This window comes from Castanea sativa, chromosome 10 (genome assembly GCF_040712315.1).
Source record: "Castanea sativa cultivar Marrone di Chiusa Pesio chromosome 10, ASM4071231v1".
Lineage (NCBI taxonomy): Eukaryota > Viridiplantae > Streptophyta > Magnoliopsida > Fagales > Fagaceae > Castanea > Castanea sativa.
This window is the reverse complement of record NC_134022.1, coordinates 34,237,613-34,258,520: the sequence shown is the minus strand read 5'-3', so window position 1 is coordinate 34,258,520 and position 20,908 is coordinate 34,237,613. Positions and strand designations below refer to the sequence as shown.

The 20,908-nt window shown below is 35.0% G+C and overlaps 2 protein-coding genes across 2 annotated transcripts; both read left to right on the top strand.

The window, feature by feature from the left end:
- Nucleotides 1-8,206: 8,206 nt before the first annotated feature.
- Nucleotides 8,207-11,055, top strand: LOC142613630 (small ribosomal subunit protein eS6). The gene is made up of 6 exons (XM_075786067.1): nucleotides 8,207-8,347; nucleotides 8,429-8,493; nucleotides 9,753-9,810; nucleotides 9,885-9,993; nucleotides 10,146-10,418; nucleotides 10,585-11,055. The coding sequence occupies exons 1-6, from the start codon at nucleotides 8,342-8,344 to the stop codon at nucleotides 10,821-10,823; spliced, it is 750 nt and encodes a 249-aa protein (XP_075642182.1). The 5' UTR covers nucleotides 8,207-8,341; the 3' UTR covers nucleotides 10,824-11,055.
- Nucleotides 11,056-15,406: 4,351 nt separating this feature from the next.
- On the top strand, nucleotides 15,407-18,132 carry LOC142613629 (small ribosomal subunit protein eS6). Its single transcript, XM_075786066.1, has 6 exons — nucleotides 15,407-15,540; nucleotides 15,638-15,702; nucleotides 16,847-16,904; nucleotides 16,978-17,086; nucleotides 17,240-17,512; nucleotides 17,682-18,132. The coding sequence occupies exons 1-6, from the start codon at nucleotides 15,535-15,537 to the stop codon at nucleotides 17,918-17,920; spliced, it is 750 nt and encodes a 249-aa protein (XP_075642181.1). The 5' UTR covers nucleotides 15,407-15,534; the 3' UTR covers nucleotides 17,921-18,132.
- The last annotated feature ends 2,776 nt before the right edge of the window (nucleotides 18,133-20,908 follow it).

The window sequence follows — 20,908 nt, the reverse complement described above, 5'->3', positions numbered from 1 at the left end:
TTTCCTAGGCCAGCGCTTTACTTCTTCGTGGGTCCACCCGGCACGAACAGTAATTAATTTCTGGTTAAAAGCCTTGAAAATACACAGTGAGAAACCAAGAGGATACACAGTGAGAAACCAATATATATATATATACCAGTGGCAGAGCCAAAATTTTAGTTTAGAAATGGCAAGATTAAATATAAAGGTATATGTAAATTAACAGTGAAGTTTTCATGTTGAATCTATATTAGGGAACAAAAAATGGTGATTCAACTTTTTAGAATCTCTTATTTATTTAGCTACCTTTACTTATAGCCTGCTTATGATTGGTATAACATAAAAGAAAGAAGCAATTTTGACTTAATAACGTTATAAATAATATTAAAAAAAATACATATAGGTGTACAATACAAAGAATAGTGGAGACGCGAATAGTAATTAGTCTCTGGTTGAAAGCCTTGAGGATACACAGTGGGAAACCAAAAAAAAAAAAATATATATATATATATATACACACACACACTATATACCAATGGTAGAGCCATAATTTTAGTTTAGAGGGGACAAGATTAAATATATAGGTACATGTAAATTAACAGTGAAGTTTTCATGCTAAATCTATATTAGGGAACAAAAAATGGTGATTCAACTTTTTAGAATCTCTTATTTATTTTGCTACCTTTACTTATAGTCTGCTTATGATTAATATATCATAGAAGAAAGAAGCAATTTTGACTTAATAAAGTTAGAAATATTATTAAAAAAAAATACATATAGGTGTACAATATTAAAGAATAGTAGAGATAACAACTGAAGTGTGGCAACAAATCAACATAGTAGAGATAATAATTGATAGGTTTCGTCACTTTCTCCCATAATTGGTATCAGAGCCATGCAACTTTCAACACATAACTGCTAAAGCCTTGCAACCAGTTTCACTTTCCTTTGATTAGTATACTTTGATTATTGTCCTGATTAGTATGTTCTGTGATTTACAGTTGCCACAATAAGTGGATCCTCTGTGATAATCACATCAGAATACTGGATTTGATAATCAAGTAGAACACTAAGGGGTTGTACTAAAAGTGTCAAAGAATTATTTTTCTTGAGTCATCTTGTGGACGTGAGCCTAGGAGTGGCGTTTTAGTCCTGTCAAACCTTAGGAAAACAGTTCTTCATTTTAGAAATTATCATGCCTAGTTCATCATCCTCAGCAGTTACATCCTCAGCGGTTACAGATACCATTACAACCACATGTGATCTTTCCCTTCGTAAATCTACTGCAAATAGATTAGACTACTTATATGAAATATCCCATGTCCCTGAAGATAGTAAAATACCTATTACTGATTTTCCTATTGTAAATCCTTATACTGTTTTTGATAAACCTCAAAAAACCTTCAAAAAATCCATAAAAAAGTTTTTAGGTCCTTCTTATCCTTCTAGTGTAAAAGAATATGTCCAAACATCTAAGTTTGACCAGTTCAACATTCCAGCTAGTGAAAAAGAAAATTTTATCACTCTTGCCCTTCCCAGAGAGTTTGTCATTCCATGGCAAAGACAAGGTTACACTCACCTCCATGTTGGTGCAGTAAGACTCGCACTCACCTTCCATGGCAGAAAATGACTCCCTATATCTTCTAGAATTTTTCTTCTTGATTCTAGATTTTTGGAATACCACAATGCAGTTATAGGAACTGTCTAAACTACACTCAATGCGGGAACAGTCTTTGTCACCCTTTTCCCCAATTTCAATATGTCTCTCAAAGACCCTCACATTTGCGATGCTCTTAAAGTTCAAGTCTAGATTACAGGAGCTTCTCAAGTACATGATATATTTGCAACCACACTCCACTATCAGCTTGCCTACAGACTCCAAAACCATGCTTTTGACGTAGCTATACTAGAAATAGCCCAGTCCAATGATGCTCTTTTAATTCAAGTTGACCCAGGCATGACGCCTATGTGCACATTTGTTCCAAGACAGTTGAACAAAGAATAGATGAAAAAACTCTTTCCAAAATCATGGATCACAAAATATGAGACTCTTCGTCAGGCATCCAAGCCAATCCAATCCGACACTCCTTTCTTCATCAAAAATCAAAATGGTGACGTTGAAGTAGGTTTATGATAGTCACACCAAAAAAAGAAGAAGTGACAGTCTTTCTTACAGCTATGATCCAGCCAGTTTCATATGAAAGTCTTGAAGGTCTTCAGATCAAAGCATTTTGAGAATATGGAAAACCTGTCTATGAAGGAAAATCACCCACTGGCCACATATGGTGGGATGTTTGTGACTGTGCAGAATGTCGAGAAGAAGAAGTATTTGAAGAAGAGCAGAAAAGACAAAAGAAAAAGTCTTCACAGCAGCTTCTTAAAGAAAGATATGAAGCAGGAGACCCAGAAGTTAATCTCCTTGGAGAACCCTCTAGAAAGTTTGACTACTATGTCCTCTACCCCAGATCCAGAAAACAAAAAACTCCATCCCTTTCCCCATGCAAAGAAAGTCATGATCAAAACCAAAAAAACCAGAGACCACCACTAATCCCGTATTACCAAAAAGTCCCTCCCCAAATCCAAAAATGTCAACCCAAGCTTCCCAGTCAAACCCACACACAAAAGACTTTACCTTGTTATATGTTTGACCATGCATCACCCTCTTATTCACAAAATTTTCCTCCTCTAGAAAGTTTTAACCACCCCCAAGCCAATGTTAAACATGTTTGAAAAATCAAAAACCCTGTTGGAACCAATCCAGATGGAACCAAAAAACAAGTCTCTTCAGCTGAAGCAGCTCTCAATTGGCAGGCAGAAAATGTTGTAGCACAAAACCAAGTCCTTTCAAAAATTCTTGATAATCAACAAAAGTTGACTGAAGCAGTAACTCATACCTTCTCATCCTTAAATTTTCTCATTGAAGATTTGAAGAAAAAAATACAGTCAGTTGAATAAGAATTGGAAACAATTGCCTCCACAGTAAAAGATTTGTCTGTCTCCTTTCCCCTCATTGGGCAAAAAGAAAAAGAAAGAAAGCAGTTGTTGATGTAACTCCAGACTATGGAGAACTCACAAAAAGCAGCTACCCAAGCTCTTCCAATGCAAGTCTACATGCCTTATCAACCTTATCAATCATTGTATAAAGATTTGTCCATACCAATACCTTCACCATTCTCCCCAGTTTTCCCATACCAGAACCTTCAACCACTAAACATGACACATCCAGCTCAAAATCATTTTAAACCATGTGGAATTTTTCCCAGCATAACAAACCCAACACCACCACCCCAACTAGAATCTCAACCCAGACCAGAACCTCATCTCATCAAAAAAGACAAAGAACCATTATACCAACCACCAGATCCAACTATTGGTGCTTCCTCTAGACCCCCAGATATGAACATGTTGGCTATAAATTCTGATCCTCCAAACTCGATATCATCATTTTTGAAAACTTTAACTCTTCAAGAACCAACAGAACCTTTTGTTCTTCCAGTCATTGATGACACAAATCTAGACTTGTCTGGCCTTGACCTAGATGAAGTCTTTATGACTGATCCAAAAGTAGAAGAAGAAGATGATGTCATTCGCCCTAAACAACCTACATGACCACCACCAATATTTCCTACACCACCTGTTATCCCTGATCACCATACAAGATTAACCTATTCATCAACCACAGATTCAAAGCACTTGTTTACCATTGATAACAGTCCTCCTTCAAAATGGCATGATGAAATTTTTAACATGTATTCATGGTGTACAGCTAAACTTCAAGCCCCAAACAATACAGTTGCCCAGATTATTGCCAAATTTGTAGCAAGACTTACAGGCAGACTGCGACAATGGTGGATTAACCTTGAAGAATACAGGCAAAGACAAGCAGCCCAGTGTAACACACTCGAGGATTTTTTCACGATCCTCCATAATGAATTCCTTGGTTCATTAGCTCATTACACTGAAGTAGCGAGAGATGAATTCCTATTGATGAAATGTTGTTCCTTTGAAAGAAAAGATTTGAAAAAATATTTTGACAGAATGTCAAGCAGATACTACGCCTTTAATGGAATGGACGATGTCAATTCCAAGCACACTTTTTTGAACTCATTCCCAAAACCACTAGGTGATGAGACTCTTCGCATGATGAATCTTCAAAAAATCACCCTGCAGCAAGCCTTTTTAGGAGAGATTTATCAGCATGTCCTCATTGCTTTGGAAAAATTCTGCAATCAAAGAAAGTTTCTTTCAGATATTGACAAGATCCACAGCAAGCTTAAAGATAATTGTAAAAGGAAAGATTTGCAGATAAAGTGTTATAACAAAACTTGTGCTTGTCCAACTAAGAGAAGAGATCATTACAAGAAGTATTCTTGGAAGGAGAAGCAATCTCATCCAAAGAAGAAGGTTTTTAGAAAAAAGAAATGGAAGTTTCTTAGAAGAAAGCAGTTCAAAGGCAAAACTTCAAAAGTTTGTTTTGTATGTAGAAAACTCGGTCATTTTGCAAAAAATTGTCCAAAAAGAGAAAAAACAGCAAAGCTTTTGGAGCAAGCCCAAATTCATGCAGATGATACCCCATTTTCAGATGTTGAATCACTCTTTTCCTTGGATGACGATTATTCCCCCCAAGCCTTGGCAGTCATGTCTTATTCCACCTTAGAAGATGAGTCAGATTCAAGCATTACTGATAATTCAGACCCAGAAATCCAAACCATATACACATCTCAGCCTCTTATAGCCCCAATAGCTGGCCGCACACCAATAGCTCAAGTTCACATCCTCCTTGATACCTATTCCAGACCCATCCCAGTAATAGCTTTGTTTGATACAAGAGTAGCAACAACAATCCTTCATCCTAAGATTTTACCAGAAGATTTTTGGTTACTCCATCATCAGATGTTTAGAGCAGCCAATGGAGAAACATTCCTGATTACCCAGAAAAGTAAGCCCATTCACATTAGAATCTTTCCGACCCTTACCATTAAACACCAAGTCCTTGGATCCCCCCTCATAGGCAAAGACCTCCTCACAGGCAAAGACCTCCTCATAGGATTTGACCTCTTTCACCAGATACCCAGCCTCAAATGGTCCTCAAAAGGCCTTTTGCATAAACAACACATTCTCACATGGACCCAGGTACCACATTTGTTCTCAATAAACCCTTTTGACTCCTTGAAATTTCAGATCATTAATGAATGTTGTGCAACCACCCACTCAGAATTCCTCCTTAAAAATCCAAATCCTCTATGGAAAAACCGAGCCTTTTTCATAACCCTTCATTTCAAAAAGAATGAAGATGTTAACTCTACAAAAGCTAGTCATCGAGGTATGAACCCAGAACACTTGTCCCTAGCTAAGCAGGAGTTATCTAATCTTCTTTCGGAAAACCTCATTAAACCCACAACTTCTCCATGGGCATGTGAAGTCTTCTATGTTAACAAGCATGTAGAACAAATTCGAGAAAAGCTTAGATTGGTAATTAATTACCAAGATCTTAATCATTTCCTTGCTGATGACAAGTTCCCTGTGTCAAACAAAAGTGCTCTTTTCCAGCACCTTTCCAATGCAAAAGTGTTTTCAAAGTTTGATCTTAAAGCGGGATTTTGGCAACTAGGAATCCATCCAGAAAGAGACGTACAAGATAGCATTTTGCATCCCAGACCACCATTATCAATGGACGATAATGCCCTTCGGCCTAAAAAATGCTCCATCTCAATTCCAAAAAGCAATGGTAACGCTTTTTTAACCACTGTTGTCAAATGCATTGATCTATGTAGATGATATCCTCCTATTCTCAAAAGATGCAGAATCTCATGAAAAATTGCTTACTGAATTCTACAATTTAGTAAAAGCTTAAGGGATAATACTTTCAGAAAAGAAAATGGTCATAGAAGAAGTATCTTCTATTGACTTCTTAGGAGTAAACATTTCAGATGGAAAGTACACTCTGCAGCCTCACATAGCAGTCTCTCTTAGTGAATTTTTAGATATGCTCACCAGCACCAAACAGATTCAGTAGTTTCTTGGAATTGTTAACTACATGTCAGATTTCATTTCAAAAATTTCCAGACACAGAGATTGTTTGTCCAAGTTGTTGAAAAAATCTCCTCCAGCGTGGAATTCAGTTCATACAGAAGCAGTTCAACAGTTGAAAAAATTAGCAGAAAAACTTCCCCCTTTATAGATTCCGAGAACAGGAAAAAGAATTCTACAGACAGATGCAAGTGATGAGTATTGGGCAGCAGCTCTCTTTGAAGAAATTGATGGTAAAAGAAACATTTGTGGATACAAAAGTAGTGCATTCAAGCCTTCAGAACTTCATTACCATTCTACTTTCAAAGAAATCCTGGCAGTCAAACATGGCATTGAAAAGTTCTAGTTTCACCTCCTTGGTCACAATTTTCTTGTAGAAATGGATATGTCTTCTTTTCAAAAAATGCTCCAGTTCAAAAGAAAAATGGTCCCCCATCCCCAGTTACTCAAATGGTCAAATTGGTTTTCACAATGGTCCTTCCAGGTCAAACACATCAAAGGTACAGATATCCTTATCACTGACTACCTTTCTAGAAAGCTTCTAGTCCTTCATACCATAATAATTCCTCCACCTTTATGTGTATATCCAATCACAGATCCATCCTCATCCTCAGGCCCTTCTACTTTTAATGATATCATGAATATGATAGAAACCATTCTCCCATAAATAAAAGACCAAATAAAGACCCTGATTCTCCAAGCTAGATCCAAAAGAATCATTCGAGTCCTCCATGATTACCTCAAACAACACCAAAGCCATTTCCTTGCCCTTTTCCCAGATATCGAGCAACCATGGAAAACTTTATTTGCATTTTGGATATCAAACTGGATTGTTGCGCATTACCTTTACATGTGGTACTTACTCAATGAGTACTACTTGTGCCTTCATTTTGAACCACAATTCTACTCATACACTTTTCCTCATAATAAATATTTTCACAAATTTTGGCATGAAATTTTGAAAAATGATGCTCATGATAGTCAATGGTTCAAGTATCACAGAATAGATCACCCCCGTTTTAGTCACAAAATTACCTCTGTATGTATAGTAGCTAAGCTAAACTCCAAAAATAATGTTCAAGCAGAAGGAATTATCCACCCTCTAGATGTACATTGGGTAACAAATGCTGATGGTACTCTTCACAGACACATGGACGTATCTTGGATATCTTGTCACTATTCGCTCACAATGGCAGCATCCCTCAATCAGGGAATCCTCCCAAACATTGTACCAGTCGACCCAGATATTTGCAGACAGCATTGGCCATATGAACACCATTGGGAAATGCCTAATCCTTTTGACTTCGATGATCCTTATTACCATAACCATGACCCAGATGCAGATATTGATGAAGAATGGTTTCAAGGAAGAGATGATTAAAGAAAGATATGTACAAAAGATATATGCCCAAAAAAAAAAAAAAAGTTCAGGACCCACTTTTGTTTTGGTGTTTTCCTTTCTCTATTGCCGTCACACTTTCTTCAAGCTACCAACTATGCATTGCATGATAGTTTCGTCCTTTCCCTCAGTTCCATTATGCCCATTGTCAGTAATGAATCTTAAAGAGAATATTTTCTGCACACTCAGAAGACAACTGGCACTGAACTCTCACAAATTTTGGACAACTGTAAAGAAGAAAGTCAGAGTTTACATCTCTTGACTGTAAAATATTGTCTTTTTGTAAATTATTTTCCTATAAATAGGCCTTTTGTTTCCTTTGTTCAGCAGAGATAGAGAGAAGCCCTAGAAGAGTTGAAAGAGTTGAGAGTTAGAAAATAGAGAGTCAACCGTTTGTGTAATATTTCCTAATTCATGTCTTCCAGTCCTGTAAAAAACTTGTTCAATATAATAATATCTCTCAGTTTGTTGTATCTTGTTCTATGTTCTATCCCATATCCCATATTTTGCTGTTATTTTCTATAGTATTTTAGCAATATATGCCATTAATAAGCTTCCATGATCTTCTTACACTCCCATTATCCAGTCAATATGTTCGTCTTGTAGTTATAGTTCGTCCTTATTCTCTTTCATTTCTTTCACTTTCCCGTAGCTTCCTTCTTGATGTTTTAAATCTTGATGTTTTAAATGGGCTGAGTCCACTGTTGATGTCTGATCTCTCTAAGAGCCAGACTCCATTTGTTAAGGTTTGGGCCTTGGCCCCGTCTAGGAAAAAACCCAAAACCCAAAAAAAAAAAAAAAAAAACCACATGGTATCTCTCCGAAGCGCATCATACAAAACCCTAAAGAAAGCACAAGCTTCGCTTCCTCTTTTTGTGTCACTTCATTTGCAGCCGCATCTGCTCCACTACGCCCCAATCTCTAACATCCAACATGAAGGTTCTCTCTCTCTCTCTCTCTCCCTCACACACACACACAAATACGTAGACACTAACTGACATGTTCTTTTTCGTTTTGCAGTTCAACATCGCAAACCCAACTACTGGGTGTCAAAAGAAGCTCGAAATCGACGATGACCAGAAGCTGTTAGTTCCTCTCTCTCTCTCATTTACAGACTCAATTTTTTTTTTTTTTTTTTTGTGTACTAATAAAATTAATAGCTTTCATATTAAAGAGGACTTGCTTTTCTTTCAATTGATTGAGTGAATCCTATAACTCAACTCTTTTTTTTTTTTGGCCCAGCTAAATCTGTCATTTACATGTTGTCTTTAGTTGCTGTGTTTTAAGGAAAAAGTATTTGGAACAAGTAAAAGCAGGGTCTATAATAAAAAAGATTAATGGGATTGGAAATGAAATGAAATGATATAATGAAAGTCGCTGAATTTCACGGCTAAAGCCAATTTAGCCTGTTTCACAATCATTTTGTGCATGTCACCTTGTGCTATTTTATTTTTGCTTATGCTTTTAATGTAGAATGTTGCCCAGGAATTTTCTAATCAAATATCGCTGGCCTGGTGTTTCGGGTTTTAATGTTAGTTTTTTAATCTATATGTTCAATTGTAAATAATCAATGCTGTCCTCTGTTTCCCTGTAAAAGGTAATAGGCATTTAAGCAAAGAAATCTAGAAACCTGACTTGAATTCCAATTTTGCATAATTAGACTCTGTCAATTAAGTTCTTGCAAATACAATTTTGGAATTAAACATATATCATTGGAATATCGTCAGATAAAATTATGAGCTTAATGAGCGTTACACTTACACAAGGCACCGTATCATCATAATCAGTTTGCAGAGAAAACATAGTATTTTCCTGTAAAGATTTTGACATAGAAAAATATTTTCACACATTGTTACATCTTATATTGCTTTGGAAAAAAGGCACTAGTGACTTAAATTTTTATTTTTTGGCCTCTATTGGGTCAGCATTAATACACTTCCCATGCGCTTTAGTATTTCCGTTTATTTTTTCTTTCTTAATTATAGAAAATGTTAGCTAATCAGTTTAAATGTCATCAAGTTAGTTGGTTATAAAATTATAAATGTTACTAACTGGCACGGAAAGACATTAGTGTGAAGATTCTGTTGTTATCAACCAAATTTTTGTTGTACCATTCTATGTGCTTGATTAATATCAATTACGTTCCTGCTGTTTTGGAACTTGTAGCAATGATTTTTTGATTGGTAACTTATTAATTTTTACCATGAGGCTATATGTAAAATATGTAACCAATATGGAGGTATAATTAGATTATATGAGTCAATTGAAATAGCAAATTTTGTTTACTTAAAGCTTCTGCTAGTGATAATCCCTCATGTTTTATTTTGTTTCTTTGATCTTGCAGCCGGGCATTTTTTGACAAGAGGATTTCACAGGAGGTCAGCGGAGATTCTCTTGGAGAGGTATGCACCCAGTATGTTTTTCATTTGTCAAATCCTGCCACAAGTTCTAGTTTTCTCAAATATCTGTTTTGCAGGAATTTAAGGGCTATGTTTTTAAAATCATGGGAGGTTGTGACAAGCAAGGATTCCCAATGAAGCAGGGAGTGTTAACTCCTGGTCGTGTCCGTCTCTTGCTTCACAGAGGTTAGCCAAACTTCTTGTTTTTAGTGCATGCTACAATTTACCAAAATCCTTAGAAGCATCTTGGTTCATCGTAGCCAAGGACATGCTTTGTAGAGACTGATTATATTGTCTTAAAGGATTATGATAAGAAATATTTATATTTGTCTGGCTAGGAACTCCTTGCTTCCGTGGGTACGGTAGGCGCAATGGAGAACGGAGGAGGAAATCTGTACGTGGATGCATTGTCAGCCAAGACCTTTCTGTTCTGAACTTGGTTATTGTGAAGAAGGGTGAGAATGACCTTCCTGGTCTTACTGACACTGAGAAACCAAGAATGAGAGGTCCAAAGAGGGCATCTAAGATCCGTAAACTTTTCAATCTCTCAAAGGAGGATGATGTTCGAAAGTATGTCAACACCTATCGTCGAACATTTACCACAAAAGCTGGTAAGTTTCCTAATTTCAATATTAATTTTTTGGGCTAGGGCCTGTGGATACTTGCTAGCCTTTAAAAAGTTTGATTTAGAAGGTTCAATAGCAATTCAGTTACTATGGCGGTTAGCTCTGTGTTTTCTTTAATTCTTAAGTATGATGCTGCTTGTGCAATTGGCAGGGAAGGAAGTAAGCAAAGCTCCCAAGATTCAGAGGTTGGTCACTCCATTGACTTTGCAGAGGAAGCGAGCAAGGATTGCAGATAAGAAGAAGAGAATTGCCAAGTCCAAGGCAGCTGCTGCTGAGTATCAGAAGCTCCTTGCCTCAAGATTGAAGGAGCAAAGAGACCGTCGTAGTGAGAGCTTAGCTAAGAGAAGGTCCAAGCTCTCTGCTGCATCTAAGCCATCTATTGTGGCTTAGGTTCATGCATCTCTTAAGCTAGGTCCATGCTCTCTCAAGTCTAGAAATTTTGGTTAAAAGATGAGTATCAATGAAATTTTCTGATATTGTTTTGATGTTTTGTGAAAGTACTCTATGTTGCTTATTTCAATGGATTTTTCGTTGTATTACGTGTTGATGGTTTCTTGTAATGGAGATTTTTTTACTGTTGCATAGTAATTTACCTATAATCGACAGGTTATTGTTTTGTTCATATGCATTTCTTTAGATCTTTGATTGTTAATGCTTTCTTGGGGAGGAGGGGAGGGGAGGCGGGTCAAACTACTCAAACCGGCACAGGGGCTGGGAATTGGGTAGGTGTCAATGGGACTATAATCCTGTTGGCAATCAGTTGATGCTTTTAAGTTTTAACTAATGATTGTTCTTTTTTATTTTCCTGAAAAAAAGAAAAGAAAAGAAAGAGAAATAGAAAAATTAATGATGGAACTCACTGCTTATCCAATCTAAGTTTTTAATATTTAGCACCTCTATTAATATCAATGGAAGTTACTTTTTTTGGTAGAGGCATCTAGAGCTCTCCTAGCTGGAAATCCTATGAAATATTGGCCTCCCAAAAACTTTGTTTGGCTTTAGATGTGTGTACGTTTGGATTCCTTTTTAAGGGGTGCGAAGTTGATCATTGACTGCATAAACAACCCATCCTTAACTTCAAGCTGGGAAATAAGCCTCCATTATTTCTGTTATTACTCTGACAATTGTCAATTTACTTTCTCTTATGTTCCTAGATGTTGATGGACTTGTCCATAATTTTGCTGGTTGTGCCGGTTCATGTATGGCTTGGAAATCCAAACTCATCTTATCCCTCTCTTCATGCAAGGGTCTTTGATGACGTTGATGAGCTCATCTTTCGTCAACTCATCTTATGATTCTTATCCCTCTCGTCATGGATCTTTGATGATGTTGATGAGCCGGTTCTCTTAGGCCTCTGCCTCATTTGGACTTCCTAATAAGATCTCGCTCTTACCAAAAAAAAAAAAAATTGACCTTATTCGATAAGAAAATAAATGAGAATTGAAGATATAATCTAAGTGATAAGTTCAAACTTGGTTCATTTTCAAATAGAATTAAATGAACCAAACTAAAATTTCCAAGTTCAACTCTTTTACGACCCTGTATGACATAAATAACACGTTAAAAGAGAAAGTTTTATGTTCAAATGTTTTTGCTTTTAATGGCTTTCTTTAAAATAATAAAAAATAAAATCTTGCTGAATTCAAGTGAGCCTCAAATGAAGCACCCATGTAGGTTGATGTGATTGTCATACCATTTTGTTTTTAAATGGAACATTCTTTTTATAACTGCAATATCCAAATATGATAACTAGGGGGGTATAAAATGGTTTTGTCTTTTTTTTTTCTTTTTTCTTTTTTCTTTTCTTTAAAAGTGAAAGTGTTTTTTTAAAAAATGGATCACAGTTTATTTTTTATTATACAAAATATCAAAATATATATCATACTAGCCTTTTAACAAGTGATTCACGTGTGTTCAAAGTCTTTTTTGTAATTAATTTTTATTTTTATATTGCATCAATTGTTCTTTCTTTGTATTTCTATGTACAAAATGATCATTTGAAATACACACAAATTGTAGTATAGAAGAGTTTCAAGTTTGAACACCTCAAGAAAGTTAAAGAAAATCTTTTTAGAACTATAAACATATGTAAAATAAAGACAAATATACAAAGATATGAGGAAGAACACATTTTAGAAAAAAATTTGAGTATTAAGAAAATTACTTATGCTAATGCCTCAAAGATAAGCAAAGGGAGAGAAATAGAAGACAGTTATATATGTTTTGTTTTAACAACTAGGTTGCAATTCATAAAAAATAAAGATATATGGTAGTACTTAAATTTAATGATGAGAAATTATAATAATAGTTTTAGAGATATATTTTTATTGAATTGTCCTTTAATTTTGTCTTTACTCAAACCTATGGGTGTAAGGGTATTTTTAAATCAATGAAATATCCATCCCAAACAGGATAAATTTCTTAAATAGTAGTATATATAACATATAACATATGATGAGTGGTCAATTATGGCCAATTTTTTAGATTCACTGTTGACCACTAAACTAGGCATCCATTGCTTTCTTAATTTTATTTTTAATCTCCATCATTGTAAAAAACTTGTCATTGGTCAACACGAAACGATTTTGGCTAGTTTTATTGACACCATTAGGTGGATGAACAACCCTATGAGAACATAAGGATGTGCCGGTTATATACTTATATAATCATTCTAATCAATATTAATAATAAGTCTAGGGGCAACAATTTTTTCACAATCTTTTTTGTAATTATTGAGATGGTATGTTGTTATCAATATTAATAAAAATGATGTCAATGGCTTGTGGAAAACTAATGAATCTAATCACAATTTATCACATCAACTGTAATTAAAAAAGATTGTGGAAAGAGCCGTGTAGCTCAATTAATTTGCACATCTTGGTGTTTCTAAGTGAGATATCTAGGGTTCAAATTGCCCCTCTTCCCTCTCCAAATATCAAATTCTTTTTTCTTTAAAAAAGATTGTGAAAAAGTGTTTCTAGCACTAATGTAACATTAATAGGAATGTTGTAAGAGAAAAATATGAAATAAGTCAAGCATGCCAGATTCAAGTCGGTGAATGCAATTGCGTTTTATAGCATTTCATCATCCTCACGAGTTTACAAATTTTTTTTAAGCACATGCTCTCTTCACTTTCCTGGCGTGTAATATGAACTCAATTTAACAACTCTACAAATACAAATATAATAAATAAATTATTTCAAAATATTACTAATCTTTTTGGGTTTGTTACGTGTATATTTTGAGTGGTTGTCTATTACTTACATACAGACCTACCATTTTTCCTTCACCACTTAGACTCTGCCACATCACAATTATGACAAGAAACTGTGAAATAACTTGTCTTCCTAGATTTTTTCGAAAACTTTACCCTCGATTCAAATTCAAGTAGCATTGATAAACCGAAATTTGCCATTTAATACTTGTCCTAGTGACAAATGAATAAAATATGGAGGGCCATGCCCAAGATTGAGGAGTTGTCCTTTTTTATTTTCTTTAAAACGAAGAGATTAAACTAAAAGTCTTGCAACTCATCTAACATTTTTCCAGTATTTTCAATAAAAATATCCATAGTCCAAATCTTGTCACCCCTATCATAATTATGAAGTTATCAAAAGAATAAATAAAAATGAAGAGATTATATTTTATGATAAGAGATTTAGATTTTCCTAAAATTAAAGATGTTCCTAATATCCGATCATTTAAAATCCCAATTAACTAATAATAAATGATAAATAGTTTATTTTTCAAAACTTGAGGAGTACACAAAATTGTAATAATTGCTACTGTTTTTTGGGGGAGGGGGAATTGTTAAGCATACGTTGTTCGATCACAGTGATGATGTAGTTGATCACACTCACCAAGCCAAGACCCTCAAACACCTACAATAACAAAAAAGAAAGGCATTAGAAGAGTTGTCGATGTTTGCATGACTATTCGATGCTCAAGTCAGAGAAGAGGGTAAATATTATCTAAAGGAACAAAGGCAAGAGTTTTTTGTCAAAGTCAAGGATCGTACATATGACTGCTCTTTATAGCTCATTTTTATGGTGTTTGTTGGATTGTTACTCTCCTCAATCCTCAATGGAAATTATTATTTAAAGTGAGGTAGGAAATTTGTACTCCTTAATGGAATTGCATAATTCCTTGTTTAGCTTTTTAGGTTTGCAGGATTAGATTTGGAGGTAAATGTTCAGAAACTTTGAAGGGTCGAGCTTTACTAGCCAATTATTTTTGTCACTCAGACTTGACACATTTTTTAGGTGCCATGTCATTTTCTTGTTGATATGCTGATAATTACCTTAGGCCAATGTCAAGATGGCATGTGTTATCTTACCCATCATAGAATAAAAATTGAAATGAAAATTCCAATGCTTGTAGCAGTTCCAAAATAAAAATAAAAATAAAAATAAATAGGGATAAAATATATAGGGAAATGTTAAGGTGCAAAAAAGATTAAAAAATAAATTTAAAAAAAGTCAAAAAAGACACCAAACTTATAATGTTGAAAAAAATGAGATAAAACTATAAAAAAAAATTATCAGAAAAATTTCAAAAAAATTGTTATTAACTGGCACCACAAGGTGCCCGTTAAATACAACTCAAATAATATCATATCATATACTATTTTGTAAAAGTTAGGACCTAAAACAGTGGATATGCATATCTTCCACTCGTGACAAGTGTCAATAAAAATTAAGATATTTCATTGTAGATTAAACTGAACTTCCAATAATTTACTTTACTTAAAACTTTTATTAAAAAAAGTTTTAAACTATATATTTGAAGGATCTGTTGTTGAAAGTTTGAAACACAATTTCTATCATGGAATGGGATCACCCAACTGGGCTTGCTACTGCTGAAATTGGAGATGGATCCTTAAATGGGCTGAACCCACTATTGATGTCTGATCACTCTAAAGAGCAAGACTTCATTTATTAAGGTTTGGGCCTTGGCCCCATTTCTCTGAGTAAAAACCCAAAACCATAAAAATAAAAATAAAAACCACATCGTATCTCTCCGAAGCGCATCATACAAAACCCTAAAGAAAGCGCAAATCTCACTTCCTCTTCATTTGCAGCCGCATCAGCTCCACTCCAAGATGAAGGTGCTCTCTCTCTCTCTCTCTCTCTCTCTCTCTCTCTCTCTCTCTCATACACACAAATACGTAGACACTAACTGTGACATTCCTTTTCGTTTTACAGTTCAACATCGCAAACCCAACTACTGGGTGCCAGAAAAAGCTCGAAATCGACGATGACCAGAAGCTGTTAGTTCCTCTCTCTCTCTCTCTCATATAAATTCATAGCTTTCGTATCAAATGGGATTTGCTTTTCTTTCAATTGTATGAATGAATTCTATAACTCAACTCTTTTTTTTTTTTTTATGGCCAGCTAAATCTATCATTAACATGTTGTTTTTAGCTTTCTTAGCTATTACTGTTTTTTAAGCAAAAATAAATTGGAACAAGTAAAAGCAGGGTCTGTAATAAAAAAGATAAATGGGATTGGAAAAAAAAAATGGAATGACTTGATGAAAATAGCAGAATTTCACTTCCAAAGCCAAAATAGCCTGTTTCATAGTTATTGTTAGTTTTTAAGTTATGTTCAATTGTAAATAATCAATGCTGTCTTCTGTTTCCCTGTAAAAGGTAATACTGTAATAGCCATTACGCAAGATATATTTTTGCATCCTTACAAGGGTTTAAACAAAGAAATCTAGAAAGCTACCTATCAAGAAAAAGAAATCTAGAAACCTGACTTGAATTCCAATTTTGCATAATTAGGCCCTGTCCATTAATTTCTTGCAAATATAATATTGGAATTGAACATATATCATTGGAATATGTTCAGATAAAATCATGAGCTTAATGAGCCTTACACAAGGCATCATCATAAATTCATAATCAGTTTGCAGAGAAAACATAGTATTTTCCTGTGTAAGATTGACATTGAGAAATATTTTCCCACATTGTTACGTCTTATATTGCTTTGGAAAAAAAGTACTAGTGTCTTGAAGTTTTTTTTTTGGCCTCTATTGGGTCAGCATTACTATGCTTCACATGCGCTTTAGTGTTTCCGTTTTTTTTTCCTTTCTTAATTATAGAAAATGTTAGCTAATTGGTTTAAATGTCATCAAGTTAGTTGATTATAAATGTTACTAGCACAGAATGACATTAGTTTGAAGATTCTGTTGTTATCAACCAAATTTTGTTGTACCATTCTATATGCTTGATCATTATCAATTATGTTCATGCTGAACTTGTAGCAATGATTTTTTGATTGGTAACTTCTAAATTTTTACCTTGAGTAAAACTAGATTATATGAGTCAATTGAAATAGCAAGTTTCTTTTACTTAAAGCTTCTGCTAGTGATAATTCCTCATGTTTTATTCTGTTTCTTTGATCTTGCAGCCGAGCATTTTTTGACAAGAGGATTTCACAGGAGGTCAGCGGAGATTCTCTTGGAGAGGTATGCACCCGTTATGTTTTGCACTGTCAAATCCTGCTACAAGTTCTAGTTTTCTCAAATATCTGTTTTGCAGGAATTTAAGGGCTATGTTTTCAAAATCATGGGCGGTTGTGACAAGCAAGGATTCCCAATGAAGCAGGGAGTGCTAACTCCTGGCCGTGTCCGTCTCTTGCTTCACAGAGGTTGGCCAAACCTTTTGTTTTTAGTGCGTGCTACTATTTACCAAAATCCTTAGAAGCATCTTGGTTCATTGTAGCCAATGACAAGCTTTTTTAGAGACTGATTATATTGTCTTAAAGGATTATGATATTAAATATTCAAACTTGTCTGGTTAGGAACTCCTTGCTTCCGTGGGTACGGTAGGCGCAACGGAGAACGGAGGAGGAAATCTGTACGTGGATGCATTGTCAGCCAAGACCTTTCTGTTCTGAACTTGGTTATTGTGAAGAAGGGTGAGAATGACCTTCCTGGTCTTACTGACACTGAGAAACCAAGAATGAGAGGTCCAAAGAGGGCATCTAAGATCCGTAAACTTTTCAATCTCTCAAAGGAGGATGATGTTCGAAAGTATGTCAACACCTATCGTCGAACATTTACCACGAAAGCTGGTAAGTTTCCTAATTTCAATATTAATTTTTTGGGCTAGGGCCTGTGGATATACTTGCTAGCCTTTAAAAAGTTTTGATTTAGAAGGTTCAATAGTAATTCAGTTACTATGGCGGTTAGCTCTGTGTTTTCTTTAATTCTTAAGTATAATGCTGCTTGTGCAATTGGCAGGGAAGGAAGTAAGCAAAGCTCCCAAGATTCAGAGGTTGGTCACTCCATTGACTTTGCAGAGGAAGCGAGCAAGGATTGCAGATAAGAAGAAGAGAATTGCCAAGTCCAAGGCAGCTGCTGCTGAGTATCAGAAGCTCCTTGCTTCAAGATTGAAGGAGCAAAGAGATCGTCGTAGCGAGAGCTTAGCCAAGAGAAGATCCAAGCTCTCTGCTGCGTCTAAACCATCTATTGTGGCTTAGGTTCATGCATCTATTGGGCTATGTCCATGCTATCGCGAGTCATGAAATTTTGGTTAAGAGATGAATATCTATGAAATTTTCTGATATGGTTTTCCTTGCTTTGTGAAAGTACTCTATGCTTTGCTTATTTCAATGGATTTTTCATCGAATTACATGTTCATGGTTTCTCATAATGGAGATTTTTCGAATGTCGCATAGTAATTTACCTATAATTGTTGGGTAATTGTTTTGTTCGTATGCAATTCTTTAGATCTTTGATTGTTTTTAATGCTTTCTTGGGGAGGGGAGCTGGTGGGTGTCAATAGGACCAAGTCCGTTGGAAATCAATTGGTGCTTTTAACTAATGATTGTTCTCTTTATTTTTCTGAAAAAAAAAACAGAGATACATGCAAAAAGTAAAATTAATAATGGAACTTACTGTCCAATGCTGCTCAATAATTAGTTTTTAAAATTTAGCACCTCTATCAATATTCCATAGAAGTTATTTTTTAGGTAGAGGCCTCTAGGGTTAGCTGGAAATTCTCTGAATTGTTGGCCTCCCAAAAACTTTGTTTGGCTTAGATGTGTGTGTTTGGATTACTTTTTAAGGGGATGCTAAGTTGTCATTGTCTGCATACACAACCCATCCTTAACTTCATGCTGGGAAATGATTGTTTCTGATATTAGAGGGATAAAAGCCAAGAGATCCTCTGAACTTTGGTGTAGCGGTTATTACACCCCTCAACGTTTCTTTTAGCCCCCTCCCTAAACTTCACACCTATTTAATCTGCTGTTTAAAGTGAGCTCACGTGACCTCACGCTCAATTATATTAAACAAGCCAAACGCTGATACAAACAGAAGCTGAGAGGACTGAGGAGAGAGAGGCCATGGAATTGCCAGACTTCGTGGGCCAGTAGCCGTTCTTGGTTGTTTGTATGCAACAACACTAGAAACATGTGCACAGATCTGGCTTGTTATTTTTCAATTAAGGAAGTTTAATAGATGAACATGTGCACGGATTAAGCTTCAATTTATAATCTACCTTTTATGATCAGCAATTCTCCATCTTGATGACTAACTAAAATTCACTTGGTACCAATTACCTAGACAAACAATAAAACAAATTTTTACCAAGAAATTAATTAATTAATTTTTTAAAAATAGAAACAGATTGTTAAAATTGAAAAAAAAAAAGAAGTGAAAAGTGTGTGTATGGGAAGTATGAGGTTTATAAAGAAGCAAATTGCAATCTATTCAACTAAGGTTTATAGATGGCTACATACCCTCCATTAAACCAAGGGCAAGGGTCAAGGGGTCACAGTTTGGTCCTAGATTTCTTTCAAGGAATTAAGTTCAATAGGTGGACACGGGCGTTGTTGCTGTCAAAAACCACGAATGATGGAGGAAGCCAAGGATGGCTAGATCGGCAACTAAAAAGACGAGCAGTGGTGGGACAATGAAGTCCGGTGATGGGTGGCCTCTCTCTCCTCTCAGCTTCTCTTTTCTCTCTCTTAATCGGTTTGAGCGTTTGGCTTGTGGTAATTTAATTGCACATGAGTTCACTTGAGGTCACTTAAATGACAGATTAAATGATAGATTAACGTATGTCTCAATTTGACACATGTGAAGTTTATAGAGCAAATTGGCTAAAAGAAAAGTTCAGAGAGTGTAATGACTATTACACCAAAATTCAAGGAGTCTCTTGGCATTTTTCCCGATCTTAGATCACTCCAACAATTTTATCAATTTACTTCTTTTTTTTTTCTTCTTTTTTAAGTTCTAGATATTGATGGGCTTGCTCTTAATTTTGATGGTTGGGCCTCTTTTTGTACGACTTTGGAAATCCCAACTCATCTCATCCCTCTCTTCATGAGTCTGTGATTATCTTTAATAATGTTAATGAGTTGGTTCCCTTTGTTGCATTTAGTCCCCTTAATAAGATCTCGCTCTTACCGTTAAAAAAAAAGCTTGACCTTATTTGATAAGAAAATAAGTGAGGATTGAACATATAATCTAAGTAAGTGATAAGTTCAAACTCTAATCATGTTCAAATATAATTTAAATGAACCAAACTCAAATTTCTAGTACTAGACTCGGTTCAATTCTTTTACAACCCAACATGACACATATAATACGTTAAAAGAGTAAAGTTTTATGTTTAAATGTGGTTGCTTTTAATGTCTTCCTATATTGTCATACAGGAGCGATGAACTAAATCCCTCTTCAAAAAAGTTTTCATGGATCGAAAATAATAATAATGATAAATAAATCTTGCTAAGTCAAAGTGAGCCTCAAATGAAGCACCCATGAAGATTGATGTGATTGTCAAACCATTTTGTCTTTAAAGAGAAGCTTCTTTTTTATAACTGCAATATCCAAATACGAGAACTAGGGGTATCCGATTGTTTTGTTTTTGTTGTTTTTTTTTTCTTTTAAGTGAAATAATGTTATTGTAAAAAATAGAGCACAGCTTATTTTTTCTTATATAAAATATAAAAACATATATCATATAACATATGATGAGTGATCAATTATGGCCAATTTTTTAAATTCACTATTGACCATTGAACCCGGCATCCATTGCTTTCTTAATTTCTTTTCAATCTCCATCATCGTCAAAAACCATTGTCATTGGTTAACACGAATCGATTTTGGCTAGTTTTATCGACACCAATAGGTGGATGAAATTTTGGTTAACACAAAATTTTCATAATATTTTTTTACAATTATTGAGATGGTATGTTGTTATCAATATTAATAAAAATGATGACAGTAGCCTATGAAAAACTAATGTCACTCTAATCACAATTTGTCACATCAATTATAATTAAAAAAGATTGTGCAAAGAGTTGTGTCAATTGATTTGCACTTTTTGTTCTTGGTGTTTCTAATCGAGACATCTAGTGTTTAAATCGCTCCTCCTTCAACTATCCAATTATTAAAAAAAAAAAAAAATTGTGAAATACTGTCCCTAGCATTAATGTAACATTAATAGGAACGCTGTAAGA

Excerpts from the sequence above, each read along its gene's own strand:
- LOC142613630 (XM_075786067.1), top strand. Across the intron at positions 8,494-9,752 it reads ATCGACGATGACCAGAAGCT|CCGGGCATTTTTTGACAAGA; the intron begins GTTAGTTCCTCT and ends TTGATCTTGCAG. Across the intron at positions 10,419-10,584 it reads AACATTTACCACAAAAGCTG|GGAAGGAAGTAAGCAAAGCT; the intron begins GTAAGTTTCCTA and ends TGCAATTGGCAG.
- LOC142613629 (XM_075786066.1), top strand. Across the intron at positions 17,087-17,239 it reads CCGTCTCTTGCTTCACAGAG|GAACTCCTTGCTTCCGTGGG; the intron begins GTTGGCCAAACC and ends TTGTCTGGTTAG. Across the intron at positions 17,513-17,681 it reads AACATTTACCACGAAAGCTG|GGAAGGAAGTAAGCAAAGCT; the intron begins GTAAGTTTCCTA and ends TGCAATTGGCAG.